The 17850-nt window shown below is 41.9% G+C and overlaps 1 protein-coding gene across 1 annotated transcript in view; it reads right to left on the reverse strand.

The window, feature by feature from the left end:
• BRINP1 (BMP/retinoic acid inducible neural specific 1) overlaps nt 1-17850 on the reverse strand; it is a 352354-nt gene that overhangs the window by 16276 nt on the left and 318228 nt on the right. Inside the window, exons 6-7 of the mRNA XM_069241525.1 lie at nt 9396-9632; nt 4390-4612 (exon numbers count right to left, since the gene is read on the reverse strand). Of these exons, the coding sequence (XP_069097626.1) occupies nt 4390-4612; nt 9396-9632 (460 nt within the window). The remainder of the gene's footprint in view (nt 1-4389; nt 4613-9395; nt 9633-17850) is intronic.

The following is a 17850-nucleotide window of genomic DNA, read 5'->3' on the forward strand; positions in this document are numbered from 1 at the left end:
AAACGGTGCCACTTCGAACTCTGTGCTACATTATGCCTGCGCTACGCATAACGTATGCAAAGGGGGCATACCCCTGTGTTAGAGGGGCCCAAAAAATAGTGCAAGGAAAGCTAACAGATTTCCTTGCGTCATTTTTTTCAGCACTTTTAACACCTCCTCAGAGCAAGCGTTAAAAGGGGGCATGCCATTGAATACAATGGGCCCCTTTGTACTCTGCAGAAGTAGCGCCAACTTTTTGGCACTACTCCCGCAGAGTACACCAATAGAGTAAAAAAATGAAGTTATTGCTCTCTACCTTGCTCCTGTGTGCAGTGACACTTTTCTTAAATATGCTCCTTTATGTGCCACATCTCAGTCGCTATTGATCAGAACAAAATGGGCAGGCAAACAGCCTAGAGTTTAAATGGTCTGCATTTGTTCTCCTTTTTCAGGACGGCAGACCTGAAGTGCCAGGCCCCCTCCTTTACAATAATTGCGCACAGGCACAGTTAGGGGCATATTTAAGAAAAGTGGTGCTGCACACAGTGCAGTGCCACTTTTCTTGAGCCCTTTACTGCCCCCCTAGTGCCACCATGTGTACACCATATTTAAAATATGGCGCACCAGGGCGCATGTGATGTACTGTGCAGGAGTAATTCCAAAATGTTGGTCCTACTCCTGCAGAGTACATAGGGGCCTATTGTAAACAATGGTGTGCCCCCTTTTAATGCATGCTCTGAGCAGGCATTAAAAGTGCCAAAAAAATGGCACAAGGAAAACTTTTAGATTTCCTTGTGCCATTTTTCCAGCCCCCCTAATGGGGGAACGCCCCCTTTGCATACATTATGCCTGACATAGGCATAATGTGGTGCAAAGGGTTACAAAGTGGTGCAATGCATGCATTGCACCACTTTGTAAATATGGCGCAGGGATTTTGGCCTTGTAGGGCCACATTAGCGTAAACAAATGATGCTAATGTGGCACATGGAGGCGCTACAGCAACTGTACTCACCCTACCTACTCCTTATCGGCAACCTACATATCCCTCTCACTGCTAAGGCTAAAGAGGGGTCACCTCACTGGGAAAACTATTTCACAGTGGCCAGTTTGCCATTTGAAGAGTTTGTTGGGACAGCCAGGGGTCCTCCACTAGATGATTTCCTCCACCAAGGGCTTCAAATGATGCTAAAACAACTTCTGAGAGAGTTACCTGGTGTTCCTCGTGAGCTGACACAGCTTTCATATCATTGTCCCTCATGGGATAAAGCAATTAGGTCTGATTTAAACTTTGGCGGTTTAGATGCACACAGAGCATCTATGTCATCAAGTCAATGATCCGTCCACCAAGATTATATGCGGGCGGACCGTAGGTTTAATCATGGCAGAAACTGTTCCGCCTCTGCCATGATTAAGCACCTCCAACGGACCTATGAAGTATAGGTCATCGGAAGCAGACTTCCAATTCCACTCACCTGATTTAGATCACCACCAGGATTAGTGCTAAATGCTCCCTCTCCACTAAAGAGTAATGCTATGGGGAGAGGGGCAGTTTTCTTTTTATCACGTTCGGACTGGGACACCAATGCAGCCGTAGCTACTTTTGTCAGACAGGCCCCCAACAGGGAGCATAGCGAGTGAGCCTGACCGCTACAATAGGGATTGGGCGTTCCCCCACGCCAAGAGAATATGGGAAAAAGCCTAAAAAATGGTGCATTCATCAACACTTTTTCATTATATATTCAAATGTATTGATTTTTAAAGCATAGTAAATGACAACCTTACAGTGTACCAGGGTACAGCAGTCTTTATTGGGGTTCTTCAATGATTCCCTCACCATCACCCTCTAACATCTCTCTAGAAGCCCTCTCTCACAAATGTTTCATTTGTTTTATAGCACCTCGCTTACCAGCATAGGGTGTTGAAGAACTTTACATTGCACACATATATAGAGACAATGAATCATACATGTGGAAATCAGTGTATAGAAAATGTTGACAAAGGGGACCACAAGTTGTAGGATTCACGTCATCTACACTGGTAGGCACTTTTGAAGAGTGCTGGTCTGGGGAAGCATAAATTCTGGATTCTGAATGTAATACAGTGGTTAGGGTTGACTTTACTAATAACAATTTATTTCTTCACAAACAAACCCTTTTTAGAAAAATTATGATAATCAAAGACTGGGCAAAAAACATAACTTTCTAACCTGCGCCATGCAGTTTTCTTGCAGCTCTTTGATGGCAGTTCATAGCTCACTGTGCTAGATTATATTGTAATTTATGAACTGCACAGTAACAAAAGGAGCTCTGTGACAAAAGCAGTATCCCACTGAACTATTCTCATAAAATACTGTTCTGTGATATGCATAGTACACTTTCTTTGCAGCAGGTATATTAACCCTCTGTGCTACCTTAGATGAGTCAGAATTGCCACTAGTCAAAACCCTGATCCTTCTCTAGCAGGTACATTATTCACCCTAGTTATCTTGACACTGTTATTGTTGCCTGAAAACTGTTGGATAAACAAGGAAATCGGCAGTGTTTTTAAAACTGCTGCATGCAACAAAACTGCTCCCCAGTAACAAAAGCACCCCTTCCTGCAACCTTCCAGCCTCTCAGGGCAAAGCTTGAAGCTGAATGCGGCCAGACTGGCCTTGTTTTTGATGTTCAAAAATAATATCCTCCTTCTGAATTTTCTTTTTGAAATGCAAAAGAAAACAGTTTGGTGCATGCTTCTGTCGTGTTGATGGAGCCATGCACAAAACTGTAAACAGTACTGACAGAAGCTGCCATGACAGCGGTCCTGCAACGTTTTGGAAATAACTGCCAGCTGGGTGGTAATTTCTAAATTTTGCGGGCGGCACCTTCACAGGGTGACAGAGTAACTTACTCCATCTCTCTGATGGAGAAGTACTCCACACACCAACAAACAATCTTCCAAAATGCATCATGCGTTGGCGAGGATTACGCTGGGCAGGCAACTAAATGACACCCAATGAAACTACAGTTGCCAGCAAACCCAGGTTTCTTTAAACGGTCGACACAGAACAATTGATTTCAAGTACTTATACTTGATCTACTACACTCCTGATAGCAAAGGAGAACTGCAGATTCATGTGACTTTGTGCAGAGACACACTGAGTGGACATCCTGAGGCTGGATTTCTACACCTGCCATGGAGATGCTCCCACGTGACACAATAAAAAAACAAGTACTTGAGTACTTGGGATGCACCTAGCACCGGACTCATTAATTGCCATCTTAGGATATGTATATGAGATTCCCCAGATTGGTTACAGTCATAACTTTGTTTGGCTAAGAGACACATAACCATGGGAGGGGTCAGTGCCCCTACTACTGCCAGGCCATGGCGTGGCATACAGGCTTGATAGATTGCAATGTATATAGTGAGCTGTATGTCCAGCTCCAACATTCCAGTATGCAACCAAGCAACACCTGGCAACCGCTGGACAGCTTGTTGTCTGGACAACGTCCATCCCCTGTTGTTTAACATAACTGACCTGATTTTGAGGTCATTCTGAAAAAAAGCTCACATATGCATAATTTTGTCATTTGATTACCTAGGGAGACAATATATTTGGCTGTACTATATACAAGTACAGAGATTGGTGTGAGAATAGCTTATCCTCTCTACCGACTATCCCCTATTAGCTCTACATGAATATTGCAGAACTATGCTAGTTACTCTTGGCGTTGTGTACTATTCGTGACAGTATCTATGGTCCCGCTCCAAGCATGATTTGATGTTTCCATTGTTCCTTCTTTTCTTCTGTTCTGTGCAATTATAAACATGATAAAATAAAGTATAAAAAAAAAATCTTCCCTACCCCACCTCCACCATAGCATGTATCGTGATGTGATCCTGGTTTGGGCAACACTAGGACAAGATCGATTAGCAATAAAAATCAGTCTCATGCAGGCTGTAATCTGTCCCTTCTCTTTGTCGCTCTCATTTGTTTACCTTCAATTCTAACCTATGCTCCACCTCTATTACCACTGCTTTGGAGAGGAAAATAGCAATATCTTTTCCGAGTAGCAGCTCATCTTTTCAACATAATCCCTACATTTTTGCATCAATCTTTGCTGTTGATGCAAAGCTGTAGGAAAGAGGCCCAGAACGCCCACTCATTCTTAACTTAGAGTCTATGTTTAATAGCATATAGAGCTACAACTTATATCAGGGCCCTAGACGGGGCGTTACTTGCACACACACAACAGTGGCTTGTGGATATTTACCTCCACTGATGCATTAGGTTGATGTATTCTGGAGTGCTGTGTCCTATGAGCAGAATCCCTAGCTCTACTGGTTATTTACCTATCCTGATATCTGCTTCCCATAGTCTCTCAAATGACAGAAAGGCTATACAAGGCATCAATGTCGGTTACCCACCTTTCTCGAGGCAGCTGGTGGTTGGGGTTGTGCCTGCAGCGGACACTCAGGCCAAAGAGCTTACGGGCAGTTCGTTGAATCTTCTGGCGTTGGGTGTCCATGGAGCTCTGCAGCAGCTTGTAGCGGGTCTGCAGGTCCCAGTCATTCCCCCAGTGCTGGTGGATGCTCCCAATGGTCAGGAAGTGATTGTTCGGTAATCGTTTCATGAATGACTTGAACTCATCTGGTGAAAACACATCCACAAAAAGAAAGGCTTCAGTAAACTCAGTGTTGAGCTCAGTGCAAGGTATGGGGCAGACTTCTGAACACTGTCCCAGGCTCTAGCACTAAAGACAGTGAGCAAAAGGTGAAAGACTATGAGATGTGTACTGGGATGACAGAGTGAAAGCATTAGGGTGTAGAAAGGTGACAAACAACAAAACTCACTAGGGAAAGGCCTAGATCTCAAACAAACTGGACACATGGGAACAGAGTAAGAAATGCTATCAATTGTTGTAAGCATTGTATAGGCTAAAGTAAGTGATAAAAAACGAATTAATCTAAGATGAACTATCATTCGTCATTTGTCTATAGATACATACAGCCCTTTTGTAGTAGCCACACACAAACCTCTCATGCTTCGATCTTCAGATTAACACAAAATTATCATGAACGGTGGCACCTCTCCTCCCCCAGCTACATTTTAATGCATAGAGTAATATCTCATTATCTGTTGTAAAGGTAGTCTGCCGAACTGCGCAAAACACCACCAGGAAGAGCGATACAGAAAAGTACACACAAATGTCAAGGTTAAACATAAAATGGACGGTCCCTACACTCTTAGAAGTGTGTGAGAAGGAATTTCTTGATCAACTCACAATTAACCCTCATGCACTGGGCTCTCCATCCCCCACCAGAGCAGGAAATGGGATTAAGGTGGGATGTGAGCTGTAATGTTAGAATTTCATTATCTGGTTCAGGGTTGAGGGAATACTAGTGGTGACTATGGGGTGGAGGCGAGAAATTATTGCTCTTGCCCACTCTATTCATGTATTAGCAACTGGTGGACCAATGTACTTGAAAATTTATTTGAGATCCACTTAGATATAGTTTGGGGATTAAGGGCCAGATGTAGCAACCGTTTTGCATGTCGCAAACTGCGAAAAACTCAGTTTGCGACATGCAAAACGGCCATCGCGATGCAGAGTCACATTTTGTGAGTCGGTACCGACTCGCAAAATGTGATTCCGACTCGCAAATAGGAAGGGGTGTTCCCTTCCTATTTGCGACCGCATCGCGATGCTGAGTTGCTTTGTGACCACGAAAGCGGTCGCAAACCAACTCGCAGTTACCATCCACTTGAAGTGGATGGTAACTCATTCGCAAAAGGGAAGGGGTCCCCATGGGACCCCTTCCCCTTTGTGAATGCCCAAAAAAACGAAACTAAATGGTTTCGGTATTTTTTCTTTTTGCAGCTCGTTTTCCTTTAAGGAAAACGGGCTGCAAAAAGAAAAAAAAAAACTACTTTATTAAAAAAGCAGTCACGGGCATGGTTGTCTGCTGTCTCCAGCAGGCCACCATCCCTGTGAGTGCCTAGACTCGCTATGGGGTTGCAAACTGCGACCCACCTCATAAATATTCATGAGGTGGGTCTTTGCGACCACATAGCGAGTCGCAGAAGGTGTCTGAGACACCTTTCTGCATTTCATATTGCGAGTTGCAATTTGCAAGTCGCTATGACTCGCAAATTGCAAGTCGCAATTTGAAACCTACCTACATCTGGCCCTTACTGAGCACAGCAAGTAACATCTGATGGCCTCTGGGTACTGTTCAAATTGGACAGCCCGGAACAGAGACAGAAGTGAGATGATCAACCCAGTGTAGTGCAAGCTCAGCCCGATTAACGTACTCACTAATGCTGGGGACTAAATAAATGAAGGACCGAACGATGTTGTCTATAACAAAATAAATCAAAATGTTAATATTTATATAACTCAATCATTTTTACTTTAAAATAATGAAGATTTATTTAGGAGAGCAAATTTGGATCACCTTTTTTTTTTCTTATTTTCCTCATGGTTTTTCAAGCAATATGTCCTACATAGACCCTTGACCTTCATTTGCCTTTCTCTTTGCAGCCTAAATTCCTCAATTATGTTTCCCCCGAGGGTTCCATTTCCTTTATCCTGTGGAATAATATTACGGTTTAAGTCTTAATGTTCATGCTCCTCTTGCTCCTTTCAATGTAATATAGCTTTTCAATTTTTGGTTGAAATGCATGTATTTTCCATAAATAGAAATAAATGGGATGTACTGTTTTTTATTGCCACCATGAGACTGCATACTTAGTGGTGATGACGATTACCCTGCGCAGTACAATTTGGTCATGATTCATAATTGTTTAAATTGATAAGATAATGTAGATGATACTCTTACTTGGAATTAATGAAATACTGAGTATATTTGCTATGGCTAAATACAATGCAATGAAAAAGAAGAAGACTATTCTTGCCTAATTTTGAGAAAGGTTGGTTAATCCTGACTCATGGATCGGAGCATAAACATAAAAGTGTAATTATATGTGTAAATGTCAAAAGTGCAAACCTAACTGAGGAGCAATGGATCAGTGCCTGCTAAAGGGACAAATGATCTTAGAAGTGATGCCAATCATGCCTGAAACATACCAGAAAAAGTTGACAAAGAGTTTTTCCTACCGAAAGTCATTTTCGGCCACAGTTTAATTAGGCTTGGGTGAAATTTTAATTATGTCGAGTAACTATAGTAATGCTGGTAATTCCATGTTGCTATTTTGATGCAAAATTACAGAAAATTATATGATTATGCCCGTTCATGTAATTATAAATAATTTGGAAAAAATATCCTACCACAGGATCACAGGAACAATGCATTTATTAGTGTGGGCAGCTACTGTATACTGCTGTTCGTGTTCTGTTGCATTTAGTGCTATTTTCTTAGAGCAAAATGCATCATCAGTTCCATTTTTGGACGTGAGGGTGCATTTTGTGCCAAAAAAATAGCGCTAAATGATGGTTTATACTCCTCATGTTATCCCATGTAAACTGGCATGATTTTGCTGTAACTTCAAGAATTCCGTTTCAGCAAATGCCGCTAGATTCGCTATGATACATCGACCCCTAATTTTTATCTTTCCGTGGAGTTTCGAGGAATAACCGATGGAAACATTGGGGTTATTGAGGTATGGTCAGGCTGCATACGATTTCTTCAGGACAGTAAAAGGATGTACTTCACTGTCCTGGAAGACTACAATTTACCATATTTAAAGTTCTGCAGCAAGCGGGCCAAGATCTCTGTGCATCTAGAAGAGCCATTGCCATAGTCAATACTCCCATGCAGTAACGTTTTTTTTTTTTTTGTTTCATAAAAACAAACTCACAAAGTTGGAGTCTCTTTTAGCAACAGAAAAAAAAAAAAACATCTTGACACGCTGGACGTTGTTTGGCCAGTAACTCCCTAAACCAGAACATGCACTCTCTATGAACCCCTATAGACCCCTATTATGAGTGGTTCAGTTAATTGTGATATGTGAGGTAACTTCTGCTACCGCACACATCACAGGTATGATTTCTGTGATAAATACCGGCAGATCAAACCTCCCAATATATATAATGGTGAAAATTACAGGTATTTACCGGAATATGTTGATTTTGCCATGGTAAGTACCAAAATCTGTTTGGTATTCTACAAAAACTCAGAACTGCATTGTATTTATCATACCTGGTAAGTTCGACTGGGCGGAGTTGGATTTTATCAGCTGTGATAATTAGCATACCAATTATCAGGCTACTAGTAATGAGGGTCACAGTGTCAGACCTGGAATCAGAACGCACAGCGGGCATCAGCCTCGTCCCCTCTGAGACAAATGTCATACATTTATTCTAACACTGAATATTTATTGTCAGCAAATTTAGCAAAAGGCTCTTCGATTGCTTTGGGAAAAACATTGCACAGAGGTAAGGAAACCCATATTAACAGGGCTGGCTTTGAACTGAGCTAACAATATTGTTATAGCCAAAGAAAATGAAAAAGATCAAATTTTTTTTTTCTTCTTGTGGTAACTCCTACAACATGCAAGCAAAGACAACCCTAACTCAGAGAGCGCGTGGGCTGTAAATTACTAAATTATATATAAAAGGGATACAATAACCATGATTCATATTCTTATTCATAAATTCTGTCTTGTTCCCCTTAAAGAGACGTTCATGCCACAGCTCGATTTGTTTCTGGGAGAAAATGGTTGAATCATATCACCCACAGCTTACCTTTTGAGATGGCTTCCCATAGATAGCACAAACCTCTACAAATGAGCCTACTTAGGTCACAAACCCCCACACTCTCAACAGTTCCCTTTACTTGTCCAAAACGTGTATGAGTCCAATGGGATCGCGAGTATTCTGTGGCTGTGTACCTGTCATACTTTTATCGCGACCCCTGCCTTCGAAAACAACACAAACCACAAGTCATTCACTCTTTGAATGTTCTCACACCGTCTGGATTGCAATCCCTACTTCTGTTTACACCAGCCTCACCTTTATTCTTCAAAAGGGAACTGAAATACCAATTATTTAATTAAAACTATCTCCCACACTTCACACTAGCTTTCAGCAACCAGATTTCGTTCTTCGCTTGATATTCGGTGATGTACCTCTCTCATTCTCAACTTTTGATGTTGATTTTCCATCTCACTAAAACCAGCAGCATATTATTTAGGGATCTGTGTACATACCCATGTCTGTAGAGGGTCTGCTATGTTAATTTTTGCTATGTTACACATTTGCATGTTGTTCATACCAAATACTTCGACCCACCTACCTCTACAATTCGGTGTTGGATCCATATTGACCTGCTTTATATGTCTTTTGCGTAATACGTATTGGCGTTGTTGTTCCCATGGGCCTTCTCTATTCTAAATGTGACTTATACATGAATAAACAATCACACAAACATTAAATAAGTACATGTACACATGTCTACTTTGATGTTTATACCTGAATTTTCAAAATCTTTGTAGGCGTCCGTCCAGGTCTTTCCCATGTTGGCCAGAGTATACTCCATGATCTGTATGTCAGTGATGGGGCAGTTGCATTGTGGGTATTCTTCGGCACATTGGCACACACACTGGCTGCTGTGACAGATGTATTCTCCCTCACCATTGCACATAATATAGCTCAAGGCCGATTGGACAAATTTCTCCTGCAAATATTGTGGGAAGATGATTTGGAGACCTGGGTAGAACAAGACAGAAAGAGTGCAGGAGGAAGGTCAACAAAGCAGTTTGACAGAGTTTGGAAAGCAATTTGGCGGAATGAGATTTCTTTCCAACTGTCAGGATCAAGAATCCCAGGGTGGAAGATTGATGCCTAAAGCCTACAAAGTCTATTGAGCTGTAATGGCGTGCATTCTGCTTCACTGTGGGAGAAGACAGTCTATGTACTTTGCTTTCATCTGCAGAACTTGTTGTATCTCCTAGTAGTGGAAAAGAACATTGTGAAAAGAAACATTCAGTTTTCATGACTAAAGTAATATTTACACCTGTAAGCGCACTGGATTATTAAACAAGGATTGACATAGCCAATAGGTCTCGCCTTTGGCATCTTTAGGTGCTGACAGTTACTTTCTGTACAAAGCAGAGGGAAATTGAGGGGCATATGTATAAACCCCTAGCACCACTTTGTGCCACATTTGTGGTATTTATTTTGACGCAAATGTGGTGATAAGGTGGCATTTCCCATGCGCCATATTTACAAAGTGGTGCATTGCTTGCATTGCAGCACTTTGTAAACCTTTGGGCTAAATTATGCCTGTGCCAGGCATAATGCATGCAAGGGGGTCTTTCCCCGTTAGGCGGGCTGAAAAAATATTGTGAGGAAATCCAAGTGATTTCCTTGCACCATTTCTTTCAGCACTTTTAATGCCTGCTCAGAGCAGGCATTAAAAGGGGGCATACAGTTATATATAATGGGCCACAATGTACTCTGTAGGTGTAGCACCAACATTTTTGCGCTACTCCTGCAGATCATATCAATAGCGTAACATAAAATGACGATATTGTCCCTACCCTGCGCCATGCACGCCATATTTTAAATACAGCGCACACATGGTGGTGGTAGAGGGGTGCTAAGGGGCACAAGGAAAGTGGTGCTGCACTTTGTGCAGCACCACTTTTCTTAAATCTGCCCAAAAGCACCCCAAGACACCATCTTAAACTAAATAAAGCTCAATTCAAATTGCACAATAGGAAATGATGAGATGACAAAAAAATGCCTCAAAAATTTGTAAGCGCTTCTCTTTTGGGACTATATCCCACACCTCCATTCCAAAAAATTTTAGTAGAAAAATCCTCACTTTTCCTAACCATCATTTTACTGATTCTCCTCCAATTGTCTCTCATGCATGTCATGCTGGTACAACATGGACCATGTTATTAACTTGTAAGGAAGATGAAACAAGTGAACTGCAATGTTTGTAATCATGTTACAATTTATACTGTTATGTAATCTCTTCTGCTCCCACTATACCCATGAATCTCATGTCTCACTTGTTATCTATTACTGTACTATAAAACGTACCCAGTTCCTGAGTTTTGTGTGAATATGTGCAACTCTTATTTTCAAAACTGATTTTCTTTTTTTAAACAAAAAAAAAAGTCAGACAGTGAATTTTTAGACAGCCTGCCCACTCCCCGTCCAGACTTGAGTCCCGGGTAGGAGAGGGAACAGTGGCTATTCTAGTGGCATGAAAGCAAAAAGCTAATTTGTCAGTGTCCTGAATTTCTCTTCTTAGGATTTCTCTTCTTGTAAGAAATACAAGCCAAAGGTTATATACAAAAGTGTAAGGCTTAGTGGAGAATGACTTGAAGATTAAACATTCCATCACAGGCTAACGCACTTCCCAAACAGAAGAATTTAATGGGGCAGTTATGTCGCACACAGCAGTGAGGATATCCCTGAAAAACTAGCAAGATGTTGGTGTGTGGTGCTTTCTGCTGAAACACCACTCCTGGCAGACACACAAAATAGGTATACAAAAATGTCACAGCTATGTTCTCTGAGAGGCCCGACAGGCACACATGCTACGCCGGCTAAAAAAGTGGAAACACAAGCAGGAGACATTTAAGTTGTTTCAGGTAATTTTTCCTTGAAGTTAGTTAAGCTGCTCAGTCCTACTTAGACCCCCTGGATGCTACTTTGAAACAAGTAGTGGCAAAATCATCAGGTCTTGACTTCAGGACCTTTGGACTTTGCTAATGCTAACAAGTCGACCCGTCATCATGGCTATATATATTTTTTTTCATTTACCTATCCAAGAAGGATCAGTAGATTTTAAAAAATGCAAGGAAAAAAACACAAAAACTATGGAGAGAGCAGCAGGCAGGTGGGATTGAGGGGGTTGGAGGGGATAAATAGTACATCAATCACACTGGGAGCAGTTGACAGGCACAGATTAAGTTGAATCAATCTGTGCTTAGCACCCTGCTCCACAGAAATGCTAGGAAATTATGTTTCGCCTGTACTATCCAATTAATGAGCCTGTAAATAAGAGTGATGCTGAACTGCACAAATTGCAAGCATGGGCAGGCTCCAGCCCTTTCCTGTATACAAAAGTGGCTTGCAAGTGCCTCCACTTTATACCAATCAACTCTATGGCATTCCACTTTACACCACTCCACTCTTAAGTCAATCCAGTCAATGCCACTCCACTCTAAACTTTCCATTGTCTATGCTATACAACTCTATGCCACTCCATTGTATGCCACTGCAGTCTGCTCCACTTCAGTCTACACTATTCCACTGTATGACATTAAGCTCTATGCCACTTTGCACCACTCCACTATATGTTATTCCACTGTACACCACTCCACTCTACTCCACTCTATGACCTTCCACTTAATGACACAATTAAGCAACACTGCTCTACAATGTAAAACACTTTATTTATTAAAAAGTTAAAACCACTGAAATTCAAAGAAAAGCATATTGGTTAAAGATTAGTTATAGTTAGGAAAACTTCATTCTTTTTATACAAGCTAAACTACACAAGCATTATAAAAGTGAAAGTTTTAGTTATAACTTAAATTTATAGTTTACGCACCACTTTCAAATTACTATAACTCGCGCATCTCCGTACGCACCTCCCTATGTCCTCTATTCACTGAAAAAAACAAATGTTAAAGTGACATTATTGTTAAGTGTGATCAAAAGATCTGATTTTGTTTTTTAAAAACCCTTAGTAATTCACTGAACAAATTAAAGATTAAAGTGACATTATAGTTAGGTGAATGTGTCCATGGCAACATAATATTTTGAACTAAAAGAAACACAGAAGTTCATCAGTTATAGTTAGAAGAGCTAACTATAACTTGCACCTCCCATGAACTGTGTATGACCTCACATATTACATCAGTCATAACATGTTCTATGACATCAGTTATGACATCACTGATGACAACTCAAATGACATAATGGATAACATCACTGATGACATCATCCAAGCTTCTTTTGTACACATTACTCTATAAATGAGTATGGCATTAGAGGTCTGAACATTTAAGTAAAAAATCAGGTCAGAATGATGTGAAACATCATTAATCTCATCACACATACAACCTCCTTAGGTGCAGCAGGTTTGTGTGATGTGCAACCATAAACTTTATCAGTAGCCAAGTTCATATTGACAATCAACCACAGATAGATGGGTAACCCCCTACTGCATATGGTGGTCAATCCTTATACAGTGGTTCAAAGAAAACCAAGTTCCACCAGATACTAAACTTCTGTTACATAACTTATGCCCTACCACGGACAGCCTTTGATTACTTCTATCAAACTCTTCACAGACACCACACCTATGGTGAGAAATGAAGTGGACATGAGTAGCAAAGTGGGCACTAGAAACAGTGTTTACCCTATGCAGAGACTTTACCCTGTACCACACTGTTTGCAGACAGCCAAACTCTCATGAGGAATGCACTACAGATTATTAAAAGTATCTACCAAGCACAGTGTTCACTCTATGCAAAATGGCTCCAAAGAAAGACTACTCACTGTAAACACCGAGGCCTAGAGGTGCTCAGGTCAGAATACCCACAGCCTTCTTACTCTGCTGAAAACTTTACAGATAGCCCATGTTCTGTAACTAATCAATCACAGGTACAGTGGCATGTACCTGATGCACACACTCTTCTATCCTTTATAGAAACTGTCACACAGAGACAATTATTTCAAAACACTCAAGAGTGCCTTCAGTTAAAAGGGTCATACATTGCAGAATGTGGCACACTGAAGCTCAGCAAATCATTTTGCTTTGCTGCACTGCGTCACATGGAAAGGGGAGCAATATGCAATATTTAAGCCAATATGCCACATTTCTGAGTATCCATCTGTGCTGGTGCCCAGTTGGCCGCCTAGTGCCAGTGCAAGCGCCCTTGCACCATGGTGCAAGGGTGCCTGTGTTGAATCCATGATTGTTTTCGTGCAGGAAGGGGCACCTCCCTGCACAAAAATAATCCCCTGAGGCATATTCCTCTATCTATGTGTGCTGCAGACATAGAAAGAGGAAATAACAAGGAGAAATTAAGATATTTCTCCTTGTAACCCCCTCCCCTGGGAAGGCGTAGCATTTTGGTGCATTCCCAGGTTTACGAATTCTAATAAATCTGGGAATGCATCAGAGACCGTGAGAGAATCCACGCAATGCCCATGGAATGCCTTCACAGGGTAGAGTAAGGCAACACAGGGATTCGCACTGCGTTGCCTTACTCCAGATATATAGAGCCACACAGTGCCACACAAAGTAGCCTTCCGTGGCTTCATAAGTTGCATATAAGGTTTATGCCATTCATGTACCAGGTTGTGTTGTGCAAACGCAATACAAACCTGGTCATAAATATGCTTATATATATATATATATATATATATATATATATATATATATATATAATACATAGTGTCTTTGCCCTGTTCAAACCTTTTTCTCAAAACCAAACTACTTGTATCCAAAATACTGGACACAAATCATCAGCTGTCACCTGCACTCAGCGTTAGTCCTGTACAAAAACATTCATCATGTACATAGGGCTGTATTTGTGAGGGCCTTGCACCATTGTTGAATCTCTTTTTGTGGCGCAATGGCGACACAAACCACTAACTCATATTTATGAAGCCACACACATCCACTTTGCATGGGTTTGAATGGGCCCATAAATATTGAGTAAGACAAGGCAGAGCAAAGCACTGTGTTGCCTTATGCTATGCTAAGGAGGCATTTGATGGGTGTTACAGTGGGTGTTCCCACGCAACACCCATGGAGTTCGATGTATTCACAGATTTGCAAGACCTTATAAACCTAGGGATGTGCCAAAACCTTACACTTCCTGAGGGGAGGCACAACAATGAGAAATCTCACTATTTCTCCTCTATTTTTCCTCTTGCTATGTGTGCTGCATAAAGCCTGCAGGGTTTGTATTTGCACAGGAAGGTGACACTTCCTGCATGCAGCACAGGCAACCTTGCACCATGGTTTGGAGCTATGCTGCTGAAAAGACCACCAGCACAGGGGGAACGGACAGGAATGTGCCTTCTGGCATTGATACAGCACATTCCTGCCCTTTCCCTGTGATGTCGGCAGTGAAACAAGGTAAGGTACCCTGTGCCACATATCCATAAATATCCATAAATATGCCCCTAAAGACCTATACACACCGATGACCCATGATGATGTCATAAGTGATATCATCAATGGTGTCATGAGTGATGCAATATGTGAACTCTTTAGCATTGTATGGTGGGGCACAAGTTATACCTACCTCTGCTAGCTATAATTGATGAGTTTCTTTTTTTTTATTTTTTTTTTTACTTCAAACATTATGTTGGCACTGGCCTATTCACCTAACTATAGTGTCACTTTAACCTACAATTTGGGGGGGGTCGTATGCTCCCCTTTTAAATTATTTTGGTTCCAGGAGATGGGGTCCTTGAGGTGTTTGGAGGCTCGGGGAGGATGGCTGCATGCCAACACCCTTCTAAAATTCATTGTACTGCACCCCTAAGCCATGATCCACCTCAGAGAGATTGTTTCTTTAAAGCACAGGAGTCTGCCCTTTTCTAATTTGACTGTAGATTCATGGACCCATTGCAAATTCATGGTAACATTTAAAAAAAATAAAAATGTTTTTTAGACCTCCCCCAACCAGGCCTAAGGGGGCAGGCTAGCCCTACTCTGCCCTCTTATATCTTTTTTATGTTTTTTGTTTTTTTCAGGACAACGGACTGGGCCTAAGATGGCTGCATTGTTCTTGATGTGGAGGCAGCCAATCAGATATCATCTTAAAATAAGTCGGCTCCGCACTATGACATATACAAATGTTTATGAGCCTTAATATCTGAAAAACTACTCAATGTATTTAGAACTAATCACAAAATGCAAACTTTCTGGACCAAGCTCTAGCATTCTGGAAAATTTGGTGTAATTCCTTTCCTTTCCTTTTTTTGGGCTGTACCTATGTCTAAATTTCCTATGGAAAAATGAATGGGGAAAACCCATTTTGAGACCCTGTCTTTTCTTGTCCCCCACTTGACAGATCACCCCAAAAGTTTCCAGGAAGGAGCTGAAGTGGGTGAGTCTTTTTTTTGGGAATGTTTTGTGAAGGTTTCTCAAACAGCGCCATAATTATATGGAAACCAAAAAAATTTTTTCCTTTGGAAATGTGGTCTTAACTATTACTACCGAGTAGCGCTTGCTACTCAAGAAAAACTGTAACACCGCCTGTCACCGAGGTAAATGTGGTGCTTTGATGATCTACATAACTTTGGTACTTCTTATGAGTATTATAGAGTTATAACCCACAGCACCTTATAGTAATTTCTCATAAGTAATTGTCTGAATTGGCACGTTAAAGTTTGTTTTCGTGTTTGTTATAGAACATGACATTATTCACCATAAGTCAAGTAATAAATTTGCATTACATAACATGACATCTTACTCTAAGGCACAATACAAACCACGTGACCAATTAGTTGCCTAACATACTAAAATTATATTGAAAGACATATATTTTACTTGCCTAACAACACAACACCAACATATCATATGTAACGCCGCTTGTATAACATATTCCCCGCGCCCGGCCTGAGAAGCTCACATTGACTACAATCTCATGCCCTTGCCATCCTCAGTGCTGTTGTTGCAGCATGTCGGATGCCCCCTGCCCTGTGTAGTCGCCTCGCGCCCTCTGGACACACAGCTGCTTTCACCTTGAGAGTTCTGCCTGTCAGAACCTGTCAGCATCTCCGGTGCACGAGACGCTCCGATCCTGCCCTGTGATTGGGCCTTTCGTGAACACTGGCTCCGGAGTCTCAGGGCGGGCAGGCTGGCAGAGACAGGAGTTTATGGCTCGAGCGGATGAGCTGAACTGCACCGCAATAAAGGCGAAGAGGTCAAATACCCATCTGTTTGTGCTCCTGTTGCTCAGAATTACAGGACTCGTGTCTGACAGCTTGGTAAAGTGGAATGAAAATAAGGCAATAATTCACGCGGTGGAATGGGGCGGCAAGTGCAGCGGGGGCAGTGAGCTCATTCACTGGCTAGGCCATATTCCCCGATGGCTCATTTATAACTCACAGGGTCAGGGTGAGCAGAAGGTGGTTGGAGGGTTATCACTTCCACGGGCCCCGAGTAGTTTCAGAAGTATGCAATAGTAATGAAAAATCTCTCGCCCTCTCTTCCCCCATTCTCTTTCGTTCGTTCTGCCCTTGTCGATCTCTCCCTCTCTTTCCCTATCTATCCCTCACACATTCACACTCGTTCCGCAGTCTGCCCACAGATTTCTACCCCTTCGTCTCTCTCTCTCTCTCTCTCTCTCTCTCTCAAGTTTTAACTATCTTCTTCTCTACTTTTTCCTTTCCTCCCTTCTATATCTCTCCTTTCTCGTTCTTTCTCCCTCCCTTCCACTCTTTTCTGCTCTCTCTCATTTCGCACCTGCTCTCTTTCACTCCCCCTCTTTCTTTCTTGTCATCCCCCTCCCTCCCAACACCTTTTTTTTCTCCCTTTTTATCTTCCTTATCTACTTTTTCAATGCATGTGTTTCATGCAGAAACGCTTTAATCTATGCACAGACACAAACAGCCAGGTGAATGGCAGTAGTGGGTAGATATGGTGAATGACAATTAAAATGTCAGGTGGCTCAATATAAATACATGTCCATGTAGAGGTTGGGAGGCCGATGGATAGGCACTGGCTCAATATAAATACATGTCCATGTGGAGGTTGGGAGGCCGATGGATAGGCACCGGCATGAAAATGGAGCAGTGGAACATTCATGGTATGAGTGAGCGGGGAACCTGCGGAGGTCAGTGCTGATCATTGCAGAGGGGTTGTGAGCTTCTGCTGAAGCCCATGCAGGTGGGTGAAGCCCTGCTGCTGCCTGTGAAACGTGTTCTGGCATAA

The sequence above is a fragment of the Pleurodeles waltl genome, chromosome 6 (genome assembly GCF_031143425.1).
Source record: "Pleurodeles waltl isolate 20211129_DDA chromosome 6, aPleWal1.hap1.20221129, whole genome shotgun sequence".
Taxonomy (NCBI): Eukaryota; Metazoa; Chordata; class Amphibia; order Caudata; family Salamandridae; genus Pleurodeles; species Pleurodeles waltl.